Genomic DNA, 21,374 nt, shown 5'->3' with positions numbered 1-21,374 from the left:
ACTTACTTGGTATATGGTTTGTCGTGCCCCTAGGGCACCATTGTAAATCGTGCAACTTAAACGTATTTTTCCTAAGAGTTTGTCATGTGCTTAGCCCTCTGACCTCATAAAGAGTTCAGAGGTGTATGTTAGCTAATAAATACTTGTTTATTTTCATAACAACCTGTGTGGTGTCCTTTCACTTGGTATTCAAGGGGTTATATGCGGTAAAACAGCTGGCTTCACATGCCAAAAGAGTTTAGCCTAAAGACTGCTTTGTCCATGCTACCATTAGGATAGCTGGTCTATAAGGTTGACTTACAACCAATCACCATAAGGGTTGTTTGGACTGATACAAGGTGATCACTAGAACTAGTGAGCATCATATATCAGGCCAACTTCTCACATTGGTGTGCAGCGGTTGGGATTTGAGCTTGCTGTTGTTTTTACCAAATATAATCTTGAGATATAATTTGAAAGATCACATAAGGTACCATAGGTACATATAACAAGCTTAGAAATACTCCGAGTTCTACTGAACCAGCTGTTGTAGTAAAAAGGGAGTAGCACACCCTGACTACAACTCTTAGCAAGGGATCAGTAGGTAAACCGATAGTGTAGGTAAGTGCACCACTTACACCTCACTAGAAAAGCATGTCTACCACAGGAGAGAACACAGTTGCTCCCCTTGTGGCAGTCGACCCGCCACAGGTCATGTCAAGATATGCAGCCCTTAGCTTCCAGGAGATGAGACAATTGTGTACCTCCAGGAAACTAAAACAGGGTTCTAACCCTACAATTCCTTTTCTGATAGGTCTCTTAGAGACATTTGATGCCAGAAGGGCTTCTAATCCAGGCCCATCTGACCCTACATAGGGGAACATACCCCCACTAGAGGAGGACTCCAATTTCCCAGAAACTGATGAAGTGGAGGGAGATGGAGACTCATCTGATGGTGAGGTAAACCATGGTCAGGGAGGAGTCAGCAGACTTACCTGGGCCAACTTAAGCATACATGAGAATGGAACTGGGGGACCCCCAGGCCCATCCTCAGGCAGGCTTAACCTTGGGAATAGACAAGTTAGGTCTCTCTCCAGAGGCTCTAACAGATCTATTCACACCCATGTCTCTCAGGCATCTTCTCAGAGAGGGATGACATCCCCCCAGAGAAGGGAGCATGAAGCTAAGATGAGGGAAGTCAATCTGAGGATTGAGAGGGAAGAACTTGCCCTTGCCAAAGAAACACTTGCCTTTGCCAGAGAGCAGAAATTGAGTGGGGCAGACCCCACTGGTGGCAGCATTATCCCTAGAGATAAAGACTGGAGTTTTGATACTAGACACCTGAGTAAAATAGTGCCCCCCTTTAAACAAGGGGATGACATCCACAAATGGATGACTGCTTTGGAGAGGGCCTGCACTGTCCAGTGCATCCCCCGGAGTCAGTGGGCAGCTATATTGTGGCTCTCCTTTGAAGGTAAAGGTAGAGATAAGCTCCTCACTACTAGAGCTGAGGATGCTTACAATTACCAAGTCCTGAAGAATACACTGATTGATGGGTTTGGCTTAACAACTGAGCAGTACAGGTTGCTGTTCAGAGACACCCAGAAAATTCAGTCTCAGGATTGGGCTGACTTTCGGATGTGTTTTCGGTTCCCTCCATCGGAACCGATAGTTGTTCGATTTTTACTTGAGACCAAAAGGTCTTTAGGCTGGGCGTCGGTATAGTTGCGTTCGGGTTTTCTTACTGACTCTCAGCTCCGATCTCCTACTGCCCTTCCACGTGCTTCGACGCGGACGGGCCTACACTACAACCTTTGCTATGGAGCGGACTCCATTCAAGAAGTGTCCGCTGTGTCACTCAAAATATTCGCACCTCGACGTGCACCCCGTGTGCAACACATGCTTGTCACCGGATCACCGTGAAGACACCTGCATGGCGTGTTCAAAGTTTAGGAGTAAGAAAACTTTGAAGATTCGCCGGGCTAATCGACTCCAGGCACAGTTGTCGGCTTCGGCGCCCCCACCTGATGACATCTTTCAGGAATCGGTCGAGGAAGAGGACGACGTACAAGGGTCGGACTCTGGCCCCGCGTCCGAGGAAGAGACCTACGACGCGGATGAGGAGGCCTACGACGAAGTCTCCGGTGAGGTAGGGGACGACGAACTGATTTGTGCCACGATGGGAGATAGCTCAGAGGAAGAGCATCCCCAACCAGACTCCGGGGTTACTCCCAGTCATACGGCCCAGGTCGAGGGATCGCCTTCGGGCCTTACCCAAGATCTAACTATGAGTCCTACGTCCCCGCCTGCGGGCCCGGTCACGGACATTTCTAACAAGAAACCGAAAGTGAAGCCAACTGGTCTCGCACCCTCGGATGCGAAACCGAAACCGAAAGTGGCGTTGGTGAAGAAGGTTCTGGAGGCGTCAACTTCCACAAAACCCAAGATGGCCGACTTGAAGAGCCACGCCAAAATGGCCGACCAGAAGAGCCGCGCCAAAATGGCCGACCCGAAGCCCTCTGGGTCGGCGCCGAAGGTGAAGGCACCTGACGCGGCTGCGTCGGCACCGAAAGGGGTCGCGGACCCGAAGACGGCTTCAAAGAAGCGTCACGCCGACGGTGCGCCAGGCCATGGAGCGTCGGCACCGAAGAAGAGACCTACCGGCGACCGGGCTCTCGGAGACAAAGAGTCGCTCGAGACTGTTCAGCCCTCGGAATCCCTTACAAAGAAAGTGGGAGAATCCTTACGGCGGATCCAACAGTCCACTGTGGTTCCCAGCAAGGACACTGTAGTGCCTAGGTCCACGCCGAAGCCTGCCAAGGAACAAACGCCCATTCGTTTTACCCTTCCTCCCAAGTCGGCGCCGAAGGCCTTCGCGCCTAAGCAGAGCGGACACTCTCAGGAAGTACTGACGCCGAAGGCTGCCTTGGTGGTGTCGAAGCTTCGGCTCCAACCGCTTGCGGTGGAGGAACGTCGTGAGGTGATCATCGACGCCAACACCGGAAAATTGTCGCTCCTCAAACGAAAGATTACGTCGGAGCCGGCCATGGAACCTTTCAGGATTCCACTCAAGAACAAAGGGTACTCGGCGGAATCTTCGGCTCTGATGGAACCTCTGTCTCCACAAGCTCTGGAACACTCGCCGGCCCGTTCCCCCGTGCCTGACGTGGACGAGGAAGAGGCCGAGTACAACTATCCTGCGTACTCGGATCCGGAAGAGGAGCATGTGCCCTGGACAGCAGGAGGCGACACAGACGACCCGCAGTCGGGCCAGGACACTCAACTTTTCGCCGCAAAGACGTCCCCGACAGAGGACTCGGCGGCATTCAATGCTTTGATAGAGAGAGCTGCAGCGAACCATGACGTCGAACTGCACTCAGACCCCGTGGATGCGGATTTCTTGGTTCACACCTTCTCGGTAGCCGAAAAACAAGTCAAGACACTACCGATGCAAGACACTACCGATGCTACCGACACTACCGAAGCATGCACAGGAGGTATTCAAGGAACCCACCCGGGCACGGGTGGTCAATCCTCGCATCGACAGGAAATATAAAGCGGCGCCCACGGATCCCACGTATATTAAGGGACACTTGCCATTGGACTCCCTGGTGGTGTCCAACGCTCGAAAGAGGGCGAATTCGCAGACTACTGGTGATGCTCCTCCCCCAGACAAAGAGTCCAAGGTCTTTGAGGCATCAGGCAAACGCATTGCTGCACAGGCAGCGAACATCTGGAGGATCTCTAACACTCAAGCCCTGCTTGCACGTTATGATAGGGCCCATTATGACACATTAGAGGCCATCCTGCAACACTTGCCTGACCAATACAAGGAGGCGGGGGAGATGCTCATTCAGGAGGGTAAACTCATTACAAATGCATCCATCAAATGTGCCCTAGATGTGGCAGACACTGCCTCCAGAGCTATCAATACAAGCGTTTTACTTAGACGCCATGCCTGGCTTCGAATTTCTGGGTTCAAACCCGACATACAAACCACAATACTGGGTCAAACAGTGAATCCTGACCATCTGTTCGGCCCTGAGGTGGATGCCTCCCTAGAAAAGATGAAAAAAGATACCGAAACTGCCAAGTCTATGGGGGCTTTACAAAGTCAGCAGTTTCGGGGTGGTTCCTTTCGCCGCTCCAATTCAAGGGGCACCTCGAGAGGCCAGGCATCCCAGTCCACTCAATACTACAAGGGTAACACCCAGTCCTCGTATAACAACAACAAGGGCAGGGGTGGCTACAGAGGCAATAATATCAAAGGCAGGGGACGTGGAAACAATGCCTCCAGGTCCACCACCTCCAACAAGCAGTGACGTCTTGTCACTTCCCCCCGATCACACGACACCTGTCGGGGGGAGACTCCAGCAGTTCCTGCCGGCGTGGAGGTCCATCACCACGGACAGGTGGGTGAGGTCTCTTATCCAGTACGGGTACTGTCTAGAACTTACGTCCATTCCACCGGACATACCGCCAAGAAGCCGTGCTATGTCCGACGAGCACTTGACCTTGTTGCAGCAAGAAGTACTGGTCATGCTGCAAAAAGGGGCAATAGAGCTCGTTCCATTGCAAGAACGGGGAACGGGGGTATACTCACTGTATTTTCTGATCCCCAAAAAGGACGGATCGCTCAGGCCGATCCTGGACCTCAGGCCCCTAAACTGGTACATCAACTCGGAGCACTTCCATATGCTCACATTGCAGCAAGTGCTTCCCCTGCTTCAACAGGGGGACTTCCTAGCAACGCTGGATCTGAAGGATGCCTATTTTCATATTCCCCTGCATCCTTCCCACAGAAAGTATCTCAGATTCACGATCTTAGACCAGCATTACCAGTTCAGGGTCCTGCCGTTCGGGGTCACCACGGCACCGAGAGTTTTTACCAAGTGCCTAGCGACTGTGGCGGCGCATCTCCGTCGCCAGCACGTCCATGTCTTTCCATACCTAGACGACTGGCTTATTCAGGCAAAGACGGAACAGCAGTGCGTAGACCACGTGTCACGCACCATTCACCTCCTGCACGATCTGGGATTCTCTCTGAACTACCCAAAGTCCCATCTCCAGCCCGCCCACGTGCGACAGTATCTGGGCGCGACAATCGACACTCTGGCAGCCACTGCGCAGCCGAGTTCAGTGAGAATCGCCAGTATCCAGGCGCTGATCCAACGATTCAGACCCCAAAACTCGCTTCCAGCGAGGGTGTTCATGCAGTTGATAGGCATGATGGCCTCCTGCATCTCCATTGTCCCGCACGCGAGACTACATATGCGTCCGCTTCAGGAGTGCCTGGCACGTCAGTGGACTCAGGCTCATGGGCAACTGACAGACCTAGTGTTGGTGAGCGGTCGGGCGTACAACTCTCTGCATTGGTGGAATCCACAAAACCTTTGCAAGGGCCGACCATTCCAAGAGCCTGTCCCACAGATCATCCTGACAACGGACGCCTCTCTCCAGGGATGGGGAGCGCATGTACTCCATTACACGGTGCAGGGACTATGGACACTTCAGCAAAGGAAGATGCACATCAATGTGTTGGAACTGATGGCAATCTTCATGGCCTTAAAGGCGTTCAAAGTACATCTGTGCAACAAGGTCGTGTTGATCCGGACGGACAACATGACGGCCATGTACTACATCCAGAAGCAGGGAGGAACACACTCTCCACAGCTGTCTCATCTGGCTCAGAGCATGTGGAAGTGGGCCATTCAGAGGAACATCTTCCTCATGGCAGAACATCTCCCAGGCAAGGACAACCAAATGGCGGATCTGCTCAGCAGACACAGCCATCAGATGCACGAGTGGGAGTTACATCCATCAGTACTCCAACCGTACTTCCAAAGGTGGGGTCATCCAGAGATCGACCTGTTCGCCACAAAGGAGAACGCAAAATGCCAAAGCTTCGCCGCCAGATTCCCACACCCCCAATCACAGGGCAATGCGATGTGGATGAACTGGTCAGGCAGATTTGCGTACGCTTTTCCCCCAGCACCTCTGATACCGCTGGTGGCACGCAAGCTCAGGCAACACTCGATGACTCTCATCCTGGTTGCTCCAACGTGGGCTCGCCAACCATGGTACACCACGTTTCTGGAACTCTCCGTGGTACCGCATCAAAGGCTTCATCTCACTCCCAGCCTTCTGACGCAGAGCCATGGCGACATTCAGCACCCAGATCCGCAACAGCTCAACCTGGCGATCTGGCTCCTGAAGTCCTAGAGTTTGGCTACCTCAATCTTCCTCCCGATTGCATGGACATCATTCGGGAGGCGAGAAAGCCCACTACTAGAGCTTGTTATGCGGCTAAATGGAAGAGGTTTGTCGTCTACTGCGTGGAGCACAGCATTGACCCGCTAAACGCTTCCATTCAAAACATCATATGTTACCTCTTTCACCTGTATCGGTGTAATCTAGCTTACTCTTCCATCCGCATTCACCTGTCGGCTATGGCAGCATACCTCCAAAATAGGCAACACCTGTCACTCTTTAAGGTCCCTGCTATCAAGGCTTTTCTGGAAGGACTCAAAAGAGTCATTCCACCAAGGACTCCACCAGCTCCGGAATGGAACCTCAATGTGGTTCTTACAAGGCTGATGGGTCCTCCCTTTGAGCCACTACACTCTTGCGAGCTGCAGTTTTTGACCTGGAAGGTGGCGTTCTTGGTAGCAATCACATCGCTACGGAGGGTTAGCGAACTGCAGGCGCTCACCATCCAAGAACCTTTCTTCCAGGTACATGCCAACAGGGTGGTGCTCCGCACTAACCCTAAGTTCTTACCCAAAGTGGTCTCGCAGTTTCACATAAACCAAACTATTGAATTGCCGGTGTTCTTCCAAAACCCAGAGACGCTGGCGGAGCGGATGCTCCACACCCTTGATGTGAAGAGGGCCTTGATGTATTATGTGGACAGGACAAAAGATTTCCGCAAAACCAAACAACTTTTTGTTGCTTTTGCCACACAACACAAGGGAAATGCAATCTCCAAAGCAGGAATAGCTAGATGGATAGTAAAGTGCATTCAGATCTGCTACGCTAAAGCTAAGCGCACTCTCACTATCCCACCGAGGGCCCACTCCACTAGGAAGTTGGGGGCCTCTATGGCGTTCTTAGGTAACATTCCCTTAGAAGACATCTGTAGAGCAGCCACATGGTCTACCACTCATACTTTCACTAAGCACTACTGTGTAGACGTGCATTCAAAACAACAGGCAGCTGTTGGTCAGGCTGTTCTAAAAACGCTTTTTCAGACTGCTGCAGCTGGCACGGGCGGCCGCCGCTAATGGAGGGACTGCTATGTATTCTATGCACAGATATGAATTCAGCAGCCCACATGCCTCGAACTGCAAATGCTACTTACCAGTATGCATCTGTTCTTGGCATGTAGGGCTGCTGACATTCATATCGCCCACCCTCCTCCCCGGCGCCTGTAGCAGCTGCAGTATGTATTCATATACACACATATGCTCATAGCATGGTCATCACTCACTTCTTCACTCCATCTCTGCCTATGGCTAAAAACAATCTGGGGATGGAGGCGATGCCCATGCGCACTGTAGTCCAGGGGAGGAGCCACCTATCTCGTGATACTTCGAAGACTCTTCCAGGACAACAATGTGCAATCATCCGGACCCAACACTAGGTGGCGGACTATGCACAGATATGAATGTCAGCAGCCCTACATGCCAAGAACAGATGCATACTGGTAAGTAGCATTTGCATTACTGATTACACTGGATTGTATAATCTAATTATGAGAGAACAAATCTTAAGTAATTGTCAGAATCAGTTGTTGCATCAGCACCTTATTGACTCAGATCTGACCTCTCCCCAAGAATTGGGAAAGAAGGCAGACAGATGGGTCAGGACAAGGGTCAAGCAGCAGAACCAGAGCCAGGGTGGTGGCCAGAAGAAAGCAGGCCAGAAGGGTAATGAGAATAAGCAAAATGACCAGAAGTCTTCAACAGGGCCCCGACAATCTAAGGAGGGTGGGACCCAGAATTCCCAAAAGAAGAAGAATGATGGTCAGAAGAAACCATGGTGCCAATACTGTAAAATTAATACTCACTGGTTTAGTGAGTGCACCAAGAAAGGCCAAACTCCTACCACTACTGCCCCTAAGGCACCTGCAACCCCTAGTTCAGTTAGTAGTGGTAGTGTTCCTCAAAAGGCTATAGTGGGGTTAACCTTGGTATCTGAGGCAGGCTCTGACCTAGTCAGAGTACCTACCCAGGATGTTCTTGTTTGTACTGGGGACATATTTGACCCCTACAATAAGTCCCAGTACTCTGGGCAAGTACAGGCAAACGCCTTTAATCAATGGAAAAATGACTCAGGCCTACAGGGACACCTGTGCCAGTGTCACTATGGTGACACCAGCATTTGCGGACCCTGGACAGGTAATACTAGGTTCAGACTACCTAGTGACCAATGCTAGCAATGTCACTACCAACCATAGTATGGCACTTGTTAACTTCTCCTGGGGAGGGGTAAATGGCCTCAAAAGGGTTGTTGTTTGTTCAGACCTCCCAGTAGACTGTCTTTTGGGCAATGATTTGGAATCCTCCTTATGGTCAGATGTGGAGTATAGGACTCATGTGGAAATGTTAGGTTTGTCAGCACATGTCCTTGCTGTGACTAGGTCACAGGCAAAAAATGCCCAGCTGAACTAGTGCTGGATCCTGGAACAATGGACCAGACACTAACCAAGAGTAAGAACAGTAGGGTCAAGGCAGTGCCTTCCCCCTTGCCTCAAGGTGAGGATCAGCTCTCACAGGAGGCTGACCCAAAGACCCCAGAAGGAACTGTCCTAGAAGAACTTGACCCTGAACAGGTTGAGTTTCTTGGGACAGGGGTACCTTCCAGGGCAGACTTGAGACAGGCACAATTAGACTGTTCATCTCTTGAACCCCTCAGACAGCAGGCTGCTGCTGAGGCTGCAGGGAATGCCACAGGTGGCCATAAAGTGTCCTGGGATGATGGACTCCTTTACTCTGAGGCAAGAGACCCCAAGCCTGGTGCTACCAGGAGGCTGGTCATCCCCTTGTCTCTGAGAAGTTTCCTTCTCACCTTGGCCCATGAAATTCCCCTTGCAGGTCACTTAGGCCAGAACAAGACTTGGGAAAGACTTGTCCCACACTTTCACTGGCCTCATATGTCTGAGGACACCAAAGACTTTTGTCGTTCATATGTCACCTGTTAAGCCAGTGGCAAATCAGGTGGCACAACAAAGGCCCCCCTTATACCACTACCTGTGGTGGGGGTACCCTTTGAAAGAGTGGGGATTGACATTGTTGGACCAATGGACCCCCCAACAGCATCTGGGCACAGATTTATACTGGTGGTAGTGGATCATGCCACCAGGTATCCAGAAGCTATTCCCCTTAGGACCACTACAGCTCCTTGTTTTTGCCAGGGCCCTACTTGGAGTTTTCTCCAGAGTGGGGTTTCCTAAGGAGGTTGTCTCTGACAGAGGTGCAAACTTAATTCCAGGATACTTGACTGCAATGTGGAAGGAGTGTGGTGTCAATTACAAATTCACCACCCCCTATCACCCACAGTGCAATGGGCTTGTGGAGAGATTCAACAAGACCCTCAAAGGGATGATAAAAGGTCTGGACCCCATACCATCATTGAACAAAAGGGAGAGGTCACCTACCTGGTAGACCTTGGCACTCCCAGGAGCCCTCACAGAGTACTTCATGTGAACAGGCTCAAGGCATTTGTCAACAGGGAATACATGGGCTTGCTCATGACTACAGATGAGGGACAGGTGGAAGAGAGTGACCCTCTCCCAGACCTGCTCACTCAGAACCCTGATGATGCGTCAGTAGATGGTGTAGTCTTTTCTGACAGCCTCTCTGAACATCAACAAAAGGATTGCAAACAAGTTCTTCAGTCCTTTAGACAAATGTTCTCTCTGACACCCAGTCAGACAAACCTGTGCACCCATGAGGTGGACACTGGTGACAGTCTGCCTATAAAGAGTAAAATCTACAGGCAACCTGACTGTGAGAAGTTGGCCTGATATGCAGTGCTCACTAATCTAGTGATCACTATGCATCAGTCCAAACGACCCTTATGGTGATTGGTTGTAAGTCAACCTTAGACCAGCTATCCTAGTAGCGTGGATACGAGCAGTCTTCGGGCTAAACTCTAGAGGGCGTGTTAAGCCAGCTGTTATACCATCACATACCCCTTGAACTCAAAGTGAAAGGACACCACACAAGTGTTATGAAAATAAACAGTGTATTTATTAGAATCACAACAGCCCTGTACTCTTTATGAGGACAGGGTACTAAGCACACAACGAAACTCTTAAGAAAATACTTCAAGTGCACAATCAATACAAGTGCCCGAGGGCACGGAAAGTTTAGTGGTCTCGGGCGGACCCGATAAGGCAAGTCGGAAGCGGTAGGGACTCGGGACCCTTAAATAAGGAGGCTATGCGGGCACCGACATGCCGAAGTTACCTAGCCCAAGGGCTGCGGCTGCACAAGTCTTTACAGACGTCGGGAGTCCTCGCTGGCGAGCCAGGAGCCGGAAGGAAGGAGTTGCTGGCCGGCGACCAGTGGAGATAGTTCGTAGAGATCCAAGCCTGGATCAGAGATGGATGACACCTGAAAGCAGAGGGGACCAAGTTCGTAACTACTAGCCAGTAGTCAGAGGGTACCAGGAGGGCACCGGATGATCGTCACCTCGACTAGGTGAGTGGGCGACGCTAGGCTCTGCAGTCTCACGGACCAGGAGGCGTTGTCGGCGACCAGGATGGAGGTGCGAGCTGTCCCACGAAGGTTGATGCTGTCAGCGTCGCTGGGCCCAGGGTTGGGGCAACAAGCCTTGGCAAATTCAGGGCCACATGGTGGACCTAAACGGCGTCTTGAGTGGACCAGGAGGGTCCGGGGTGCTCCTCTTTCAGAAGGGAGCAAAGGCCAGTCTGGAGCAACCAGACCAGCAGCGTTGATTGTCGGGTGTCGTCAAGAAGGTCACAAGCCAGCGGCTAGTAACCAGACAACGTGTAGAGCGGCAAAAGCAGAAGGGCCCCACGCAGATCGTGGAGATGCTGGGAGGCTGCGCTTCGGTGCTGGAGCTGCTCAGGGTCGGGGCTTCTCGGACCCCAAAGCACTCACCAGAGGATCCCTCGGCGGTCGTGCTGGTTTAAGAAATCGTGCAGGTTCTGATGATGGCCGGTCCCTCGAGGTCTCGTCGCACCCACGGATCTCAGCTGAGCTGACGATGTGGGTAGAGGTCAGAGGTGCCAGGGAAGCCGGTTCTCGTCGAGCTGGGCAGTCGGATTCCTGAGGAAGGACTTGCAGCAAACCTCAGAGTTCTTAGATGGTGCCTGCGGATGCAGGGTGACTACTCCTTAGCCACAAGGGAGAAATCTTGAGAAGAGTCTTGAATGTCCTTTCGTAGAAAGTAGTTCTTGATTCAAAGATGATCTGATTTGGAAGGGTCCCCGCTCCGGCCTTTATCCTAAAGAAAGGGGTGGGTACATGACTAGGTCCTGCCCTAGGGGTGGGACCAGGAAGGGGGGTGGTTACACCCCTCTCCCATGTCGGACTTTCCCCAGGCCAGGGGCTGGTGTGCCCCTGGAACTGGTTCTAGCCGGCAGATGCGTAGTGAGCACCGGGGGGCCACTCCGCAGTCACCTTCCTGTAAAGCCCTGCCTACCCAGGATACACAAAACCCTGTCTGGGATGGTGCGAGCACCGCCCCGGACAGGAAACCCTTTGTCCAAGCTCTCCTCGCTGGAAGGACTCCCAGCAGCAGGAGGTCAGACTCGTGTCTGTGGTGGGCCCACTGGAGGGCTTTAATTTTATCCCAAAATTTCATGCAAGAATCGACCCCATTGGAGGGTATGAACTGCGTAATTTCACTTCATTTCCCAGCATGCACTGTTGAAAGACGATAATGGGGGCACACCTGAGGCCAATCAAAATTGAAATAAGAAGCGAGGGAAATGGAGGAGCAATGAACTGCATTCCTGACATGTGGCCTCTGATGAGAAGCGAAAAGGCTTCGAAACGCGTCAGGCCAAGGGATTAAACATCGGGATGAGAAGCTGCATGTTTCTCATTAAAGGTTTTGAAAACTGTCCTGCGTGTGGTGTGCGGCCTTACATCTGAGCAAATTTGGATTAATTTGTCATCACGGCGGCTCCGGCCGTGGAGGGATCGCACTGCCTGATTGAAAATAAAGGACCGCATGAGAGGTAACGTTCCTCTTATGTTATGGCGCAGCAGGCTGAACATTTAAATATGCAGAGTCTTATCCGGGGGCCCACTGGAGGGCTTTAATTTTATCCCAAAATTTCATGCAAGAATCGAGCCCATTGGAGGGTATGAACTGCGTAATTTCACTTCATTTCCCAGCATGCACTGTTGAAAGACGATAATGGGGGCACACCTGAGGCCAATCAAAATTGAAATAAGAAGCGAGGGAAATGGAGGAGCAATGAACTGCATTCCTGACATGTGGCCTCTGATGAGAAGCGAAAAGGCTTCGAAACGCGTCAGGCCAAGGGATTAAACATCGGGATGAGAAGCTGCATGTTTCTCATTAAAGGTTTTGAAAACTGTCCTGCGTGTGGTGTGCGGCCTTACATCTGAGCAAATTTGGATTAATATATATATATATATATATATTGCCTAATTCCAGATCGTATGTGAGAAAAATGGGCCATGTTTTAATGCTCGCTATTCCGATTCAGGCATGTGAATCTATGAAAGCTCCAATCCTGGAGTGAGAAAACAAGTTACTTACCTGTAACTGTAGTTCTCCAGTATTGGAAGCTTTCATAGATTCACATGCGGCCCACCCTCCTCCCCTGAGAGGCTCACCTTGGATTTAGCATGAATGATATCTAAGGCACAAGTGCTAGACAATCTGAGGGGCAAAAGGTTCTCTCAGGAGTGTTCCAGAGGGTGAGAGGTTCTGATTGATTCAGGGACAATTTTGGTCTCTTTTACATAACGAAGGTTATGGGTTGCAAAAGGGAAATAGGCCTAGACCTCTTTACAGTTTGCTATCTATCTAAGCATTGCTTTTTCATATACCGGAGACTCCCGTCTCGACGACGGGGAATTATTCAGGCATGTGAATTTATGAAAGCTTTCAATACTGGAGAACTACAGTTACAGGTAAGTAACTTGTTTTCGTACTCCTGATATGTAATCCCTACCCGATGTGTGTCTAGGGTCCCTATCCGATGTGTGTGTGAGTGTGCAGCCAAGAATCCCCCCACAGGATGATCCAACCACATTACCTGGCAGGAAAGAATGTAGGACCCCGTCTTGGTCACAAACTGGACACCTCTCACAGAGATGTTAGATAGTTGCTTGCTGAAGCATCAGCATGCAGGGACCCCTCGTGGTCAGCTGAAGTGTCTCCTCTGGCTAATCCTCGGACTTATTTATTTATAATAAAAAGCATCCTTGCAATGTATATGCAATTATCATTCTTATGGGTTTGCAGATAGCCCTTTCGCCCCGTGGATGAAGATAGAACAACATTGTACAGCATGTGCAAAGGACTTGTACTCCATGTTCGAAGCATCATGATAATGATGTGCGTAACGGAATGTGTAAGCAAAGCAGTTTGTGAGAAACTAATCTAACGTCATCACGCATGTGAATATGTGCAAAAGGTTATCGTAAAATGTTATTATGCAAAACGATGGCGATGTAAGAAATGTGCTGCGTTGCTACAGGGGCCTTGCTCGGGCACATAGCACGCACTCCTCATACTTAAGGTCGACCTAAAAGATATCTAAAAACAGCAGTCCATAAAAGATTATAAAATTTAAAGCCATTCTAAAATCACCTATAAATAATCTCCCTAAACAAAACATAAAAAGCAACCTTCAGGCAGGTTGAATCCCCATGCACACAGAAAGCCAAGGTGCCCAGAGGCAAGAGAAGAGAAGAGAAGAGAAGAGAAAAAAAACATCATTTTTTTCTTTTTGTTTGAAAACAGGCCAAATAAAAAGTTCCCACCAAACGGAATAGCCTAGTTTGTGTTGAAAGTGGTGGACACCATATTCCTGTTGTCAGCAACCACAGATGACATTCCTAAAGACGCACCCCGAAGCAGGTTTATAGAGCAAAGGTGGTCCAATCCAGTCCTCACAGCAGCCGCCGATTAATCCTGTAACCGTACCGCAGAGATGATATCCAGTTCACTAGGAGCCAAAGCATCCCACTGTAGCTGGATGAAAGCATTCAACAGCAATGGAATATGCTGGGGACAACTATACCTATGGGATTTTAAAGGGTCCATCAGTACCTCAGTGTCCAGTGATTCAACCAAGTGTGTAAGAAAGTGCCCTCTTTTTGCATGGTTGCTCCCACTTTTTGCTGAAGTTTTGGTGTACTTTGACTGAGTGTGCCCTGAGCTCCAGCCAGTCAGGTACCCAGGGCCTATGTTCTTTCTCAAACTGCATTGAAGACAAAATCCAATTGGCACTCTGGCCACAGGTCAACCCCTGGTAAATGATATCACAGGTACCCAGGGCACTGTGGCCAGGGAAGCCCTCTAAGGGCTGCAGCACTTATTGTGCTACCTTTAGAGGCCCTGTACCTTCACACTGCCTTTGCAGGCTGCGTGTTGTGGTGCAGAACAAAGTGAAGAGTCGACATGGCACACATCCCTGTGCGCCATGCCTACAACCCACTGCCCTGGCATGAATCAGACACCCCTCTAGCTGGGTGCCCTATACCAGTGGTGAGGATACAGGTGCATGAGCCCTGTACCCCTACAGTGTCTAGAACCATTCTTAGACAGTGGAAGTGATGTAATGCCATTAAGAGTATATGGTGCTGAGTTTGAACTCCACAGCACCATAATGACTTTGCTGAAACCTGGGAAGTTTGGCATCACACTTCTTAGCGCAATAAACCCACACTGATTTCAGTGTGGGATATAATGAAAAATGCACACAGAGGGCATCTTAGGGATGCCCCCTGCAAAATGACCTAACACTAGTGTCCAGGCTAAGTGACTTCTCACCAGCTGCCACCACCAGACATGTTTCTGGACCTCTGGGTCGTGAGCCTGCTGCTCTCAGGTGGGCGGGGGGGGGGATGGGGGGGGGGGGGGGATCTGAAACAAATCACATCCTGGGACGAAGTGCCAAGCCTCCTCCCCCAGGATGGGCAGGGTCCACGAAGGTGAAGCTTCAAAGGCTTGCCTTCTTTGTGTGAGTCCCCAGGCCTTTTGCTACTCCCAGCAACTGGTCCCCACAGGTTCTAAACCCCACTTTGGGCGGGAGAACCAGCGGGAAAACCAAGTGAGGAATGGAGGTGTGCCCACCTTTGCCAATCCCACTCCTCAGGTGCGAGCAGCGAGGTGAAGCACAACTCCCAATCCACGCCATCTTGCAGATGGGGGACCCAGCCAACCAGAGTGAGGCATATACCCCCCTTTCATTAGAGGGTGGCATAATAGGGGGTGTACCCACCCCAAGGAAGGGACCCATTGGTCCCAACCTTTACTTACCTGTAACACCCCTAGTATTTAGGAGCACCCCTGAATCTTGCCTCCTCAGACAAGCAACGACTAGGAGGAAAAGAAGAGGACGGACTGAACACCTTTTATGAAGCTAAGAAGAGGAGGACGCCCACTGAATTGGCCCTTGCCCTACCGGCCTGTCCCCACCTCGAACCTGCAGAAGCAAAAGCCCGGTGTATCCTGCAGCCAGCAACCTCATGAACCTGCCCTGCCTTCCAAAGAAAAGACTTTGCCTCCCGTTAACACAGGATTTGTTCACCCACAGACTCCCAGCTCTGGCCAAATCTGCGAGTGTGTCCCACTCTGCACCCGTCGCCCCCGGCCCCAGTGCAAGTGACCCAACACCACGAGGAGGTCTCCCTGGCGATTTTGACCCAAGATCTTGTGATCTCTGACTTGCTTCCAATATCCCAGCGAAGCCTGCAGCCTCTTTCTGGAGGATCCCCCGACCGCGACCGGAGCTGGTAAGAGACCTGCCCCCATGCTCACTTAACACAGCTCTTAACAACCACCATCACAGCTCACAAATCCACTTGACCTGCCTGTTGGCTCACAGAACACAGCCCTTGAACAGGCAGCATCACAGCTCACAAATCCACTTGATCTGCCTGTAGGCTCACAGAACACAGCCCTTGAACAGGCTGCGTCACAGCTCACAAATCCACTTGACCTGCCTGTAGGCTCACAGAACACAGCCCTTGAACAGGCTGCGTCACAGCTCACAAATCCACTTGACCTGCCTGTAGGCTCACAGAACACAGCCCTTGAACAGGCTGCGTCACAGCTCACAAATCCACTTGACCTGCCTGTAGGCTCACAGAACACAGCCCTTGAACAGGCTGCGTCACAGCTCACAAATCCACTTGACCTGCCTGTAGGCTCACAGAACACAGCCCTTGAACAGGCTGCGTCACAGCTCACAAATCCACTTGACCTGCCTGTAGGCTCACAGAACACAGCCCTTGAACAGGCTGCGTCACAGCTCACAAATCCACTTGACCTGCCTGTAGGCTCACAGAACACAGCCCTTGAACAGGCTGCGTCACAGCTCACAAATCCACTTGACCTGCCTGTAGGCTCACAGAACACAGCCCTTGAACAGGCTGCGTCACAGCTCACAAATCCACTTGACCTGCCTGTAGGCTCACAGAACACAGCCCTTGAACAGGCTGCGTCACAGCTCACAAATCCACTTGACCTGCCTGTAGGCTCACAGAACACAGCCCTTGAACAGGCTGCGTCACAGCTCACAAATCCACTTGACCTGCCTGTAGGCTCACAGAACACAGCCCTTGAACAGGCTGCGTCACAGCTCACAAATCCACTTGACCTGCCTGTAGGCTCACAGAACACAGCCCTTGAACAGGCTGCGTCACAGCTCACAAATCCACTTGACCTGCCTGTAGGCTCACAGAATACAGCCCTTGAACAGGCAGCATCACAGCTCACAAATCTACTTGATCTGCCTGTAGGCTCACAGAATACAGCCCTTGAACAGGCAGCATCACATCTCACAAATCTACTTGACCTGCCTGTAGGCTCACAGAACACAGCCCTTGAAAAAGCAGCATCACAGCTCTCAGATCATTTTCTAAAGGCTCTGATCACTGCATAAACCATTATCAGGCTGACTCACCTGCCAGGGGAGCCAGTGGCGTAATGAAATGTAAGGAGGCCCGTGCACAATGTCAGAAGCTCTCACCCCTGCACCCTGAGAGCTAATGTTACTCCACTGGGGGAGTATACAGTGTGTCTGAGATGCCGACCTGCTGCTTTCGATTCCAGGAAGTGCACACAGGTGCCACAGTTCCCCAAAAACGAGTGGCCTGCCTTGGACGGATACCCCTGAACAGGAGCATTAAGCCATGCAACAATCAGCGGTAGAGACCACATGGCTTCCTGGCCACAGTGCTGGGACCCAGCAGCACAAAAAGGGTTCCTTATCTCCGTGCCCAGCTTTGCATGTTCTGCGGCTGGGTTAAGCAGGTGGAGTGCACCTGTGTTGAACCCCCACTTTTCAAACAGAACACTGATGTTTGGCTCAAGCTCCCCCAGCCAATCAGTGGCTAGAGCCCAGTCACAGGCATCCAGCCACTCAAGGGGCTCCAAATGCTTTCTGACGGCAGTTGGCCGTGAGCCCCAGAGTGCCATCAGCTCATATATTTTTAGTGATTGAATGTCCACTTGTCCATAGGCACAAATAGACATTAAGGGCTAGATATAGGTAATTTATATTTACCGACTCTTAAATACCGAATTTTACCGATTCAGTATTTAAGAGTCGGTAAATATGAGGGGGGGAGATGTAGGTAATTCCAAATTGAGAATTACCGAATCGGTAGGATTCGGTATTTACCGATTCGGTAAATACCGAATCGGTATTGCCCATTGATTCCTATGGGCCATGAAGCCCATAGGAATCAATGGGCAATACCGATTCGGTATTTACCGAATCGGTAAATACCGAATCCTGCAAGGGTGCAGGGGGTGTCACTTTGACACCCTCTAGCACCCCAATTCCGGACTTGTGTGCCATGTGGCACACAGACATGCCCTAAGGGCATGTCTGTGTGTCACATTGCACAGGTGTGCATGCACAGATGTGCATGCACACCTGAATTCGGTATTTTACCACCCAATTGGATTGGGTGGTAAAATACCGAATCTGAAAGGCCTTTGGGACTCAGAAGAGTCCCACCTACATCTGGGTTTTACCGATTCGGTAAATTTACTGAATCTGTAGATGATGCCCCTACATCCCAATCACCAAATACCGGTCGGTAACGGCCGAATTCGGCTGTTACAGACCGGTATTTGGGCTCCTACATCTGGCCCTCAATCCTTTTGCCCATTCTAACAATCTAATAGGTTTGGGCGTCGGGCGATATGATTCCTCCACCCCTGTTTCCATGTCTGGAGGCATGGAATGTGACAACCACATGCAGGGGTGCTGCTTGCATGCGTTCCGCTCAGTCACTTCCAGGGTGTTATAGGGTTACTGCGGAGCCACATGACATTTACTGCTGAAGTGTAGGTGTACTGCTCAGAAAGATCTGTGACCCTCACCATTAATAACAAAGTGAAAATTGTATTTATTTACAAACCTGGTCATATTAAACGCTTTATCTCTTCATTGCTCGAAGTTATCTCCGGCATTAGTCTAGCTACTGACCCGTTAATAGTCTTGGGCAATTCTAGTTTTCAGGTCAATGACGCTTCGGACAGAATGGCCCAAGACAGCAAACCCTCTTGCACGACTTTCCAGCTCAATCAGTTAGTTACTTAACCCATTTCAAGGATACTCCCATGTTGGCTCTCACAGCAAAGCCATCACCAGTGGGGTTTCCCAGGGTTCGTCACGGAGTCCCACGTTTTATGACATCTGTGTGATTCCATTTGCCACTTCTATTTCTTTTTTTGATCTTCGATTTTATGCTTATGCTGAGGACACCCACCGGATCCTCCTCCTTGTTGGAGGCCTTGAGTTTTATATAGAGCCAGTTCTAGGATTGCCTCAGAACGCTGCGAACTGGATGTTTTTGAACATGCTCAGGCTAAATACTGATAAAACGGAGCTCCTTAGATCGGCAATCCTTCCGCCCATTCCTCAGTGACCTGGTGTCCTCAGCAAGGCTTCCATCCCTCCTACTTCTGCTCGAAAGCTGTAGATTATATGTGATAACAAACTTACTTTTGAGGTTCTATCAATAATCATTCTTGCTTGTGCTTCATGTTAAAGATGATCAGTAAAACCCTCCCATTACACCCCCTGCTTCTCCAGGAAAACTCTGGCCCAAACATTGATTATTTCTAAGTGGAGGAATCTGCAGTTAGATGAAGTTTCGAACAGAAACTGCGTTAATGAAAGTAAGCAACTTGTTCTTCTTTAATTTACTTTCTGCTCAAGCAGATTGCTCATCTTCCACATACCCCCTTTCTTGAGAGTTTGATCATTTTGTTTTCCGTTACTTAACTCTGCCCCTGTGACCTTAGTCTTTGTGGAGTTGTGAGTAAAACAACAGATTGGGCATCACCAGTACCTGTGATGCTTTGCCTGGACCTGCAGTGTCATGTTTGGTAAAACACAACCAGGGTTCAGCTTCAACTGAATCACACTCTATGAAACAGAGCAGTGTGGGCCCTAGACCGACTGGCTAGGCTGTCCGGAAGTGCGCAATATTTCTGGAATGCAAAAAAAGATGCTTTAAAAGAAATCATGTTGTGGCTCCCTCATCTTCTATGGATCAAACAAATGTAATTGTATTATGAACTTTAGGATTGCTCTGAATTGTTGAAACTAAACTGGTAAGAAATACATTAAGTGCTTCCTCTTTAATCAAGTTTTAAGGTCCAAAAGCTCTGACTGTCGCAAGACGTTTACAAATTTACCACATCCAATCTGGCACCTGGGATAAAAGATCCTACAATATGTGGGATCTGCAATACGCATCAAAAAAATTATTTGTTACAAAATGTAAAATGCTTTTATTCATGGAAATATTTGTAAAAATAAGTGTATTTCAGAGGCTCCGCCTAGCAGCAGGAGATTTTTCTGAAGTTTATGATTCAGGATTTAGTTTCCGTCGCTGGTAAACTGTTACTGATAAGCAACTTATCTGTTTTTCACTTGACAGCCAACTTCACTTATGCACATACTCAAAAACAGGAGGAAAGTTAAGAGGATGGTGCTTTTAATTTGTCAGGTTAAAGGTTTAATTGGCTATCTTCAGGTTGTGAAAATTGTATAAAGATGTATAATTTAAAAACCAGATACTGACCACTGTAAACATCTCGCACAGACATCTGTTCAGGATTGAGAATCACTTAATACCAGATTGCGGTCACCCAGTTTTCCTATTTGTTGTTTTCTTTTGGTTGTGTTCTATACAGATTGAGAGGTTGGATGTCCGTGGTATTCAGCTTGCTGCCCTTTTCATGAGTGGGGTGGACACAGCCCTTTTTGCCAATGACGCCTGTGGACAGCCGGTTCCGTGGGAGCACTGCTGTCCTTGGATCTATTTTGATGGAAAGCTTTTCCAGAGCAAGCTCATTCGGGCAGGTCGAGAGCGAGCACCCTTGATCGATCTCTGTGATGGACAGGTATAATGTGGAATAGTCTTCATTGTCAATGTTTTTTATTCCTTTTGATAACCAATCTCCATGCCAGCAGAGAGCACTTAAGTAACATTTATGTTCGAGGTATGTGTGGCTGTAGATACACATGCATTGCATACTCCTGCTGACTAGTGTTGTGTCCTGGATGTGTGGAAGCTGTTTTTCTTCTAAGAAGTCTTTCGAGTCACGAGGTAAAGTGACTCTTCTTCTTGGCGATAATGCGCATGGGCATTGACACAATTGTTAGATTGTTTTATTTCACGCTGTCTGGTTCGGACTTGTGTGCCTGAGCACCGGTTCGTCTTGGTCTTGGAGCTCTTTTCAGTTTGCTCACTACCTCCCCCTTCGTCGGTGTTGTTTTCAATCACGTTTACAGTTCTCACATATCGAGGTATACATATTTCAGTGAGTTGTATTGCTTCTACCGCAGCCCCCACAGGGCCCCGCTGTTTGGGGCCTCCAGCCTCCATCGCGGTGTCTGAGAATAACTTGCTGGTGATGGAACGGGCGCCATTCTGTTTTTGTCCTCACTGCCACGCCAAGTACCTACAGATCGACGTGCACCAGGTCTGCAATCTTTGCCTGTTGCCGGAACATCGCAAAGCTGATTGCGAAAGCTTCTGCTCCAAGTAAACCCTTCAAAACCATCGCGCACGTAGGCTCGAGATGTCACAGTGGAGCATAGAGACCACTCCACACATTTTCTGTCATAACCATGTCAAGCAGGAAGAACAACCTCAATCACCGGTTGAGGAGGAAGATGCATTCCT

The 21,374-nt window shown here is 49.9% G+C and overlaps 1 protein-coding gene across 2 annotated transcripts in view; it reads left to right on the top strand.

Moving 5' to 3' along the window:
- FAM120C (family with sequence similarity 120 member C) overlaps positions 1-21,374 on the top strand; it is a 493,040-nt gene that overhangs the window by 286,708 nt on the left and 184,958 nt on the right. For both annotated transcript variants that reach the window (XM_086940173.1, XM_086940172.1), the window contains exon 12: positions 20,380-20,589. In XM_086940173.1, the coding sequence (XP_086796299.1) occupies positions 20,380-20,589 (210 nt within the window). The remainder of the gene's footprint in view (positions 1-20,379; positions 20,590-21,374) is intronic.

This window comes from Lissotriton vulgaris, chromosome 10 (assembly GCF_964263255.1).
Source record: "Lissotriton vulgaris chromosome 10, aLisVul1.2, whole genome shotgun sequence".
NCBI classification, from domain to species: domain Eukaryota; kingdom Metazoa; phylum Chordata; class Amphibia; order Caudata; family Salamandridae; genus Lissotriton; species Lissotriton vulgaris.
The sequence above is the reverse complement of the archived record's forward strand: the minus strand, read 5'-3'. Positions and strand labels throughout refer to the sequence as shown.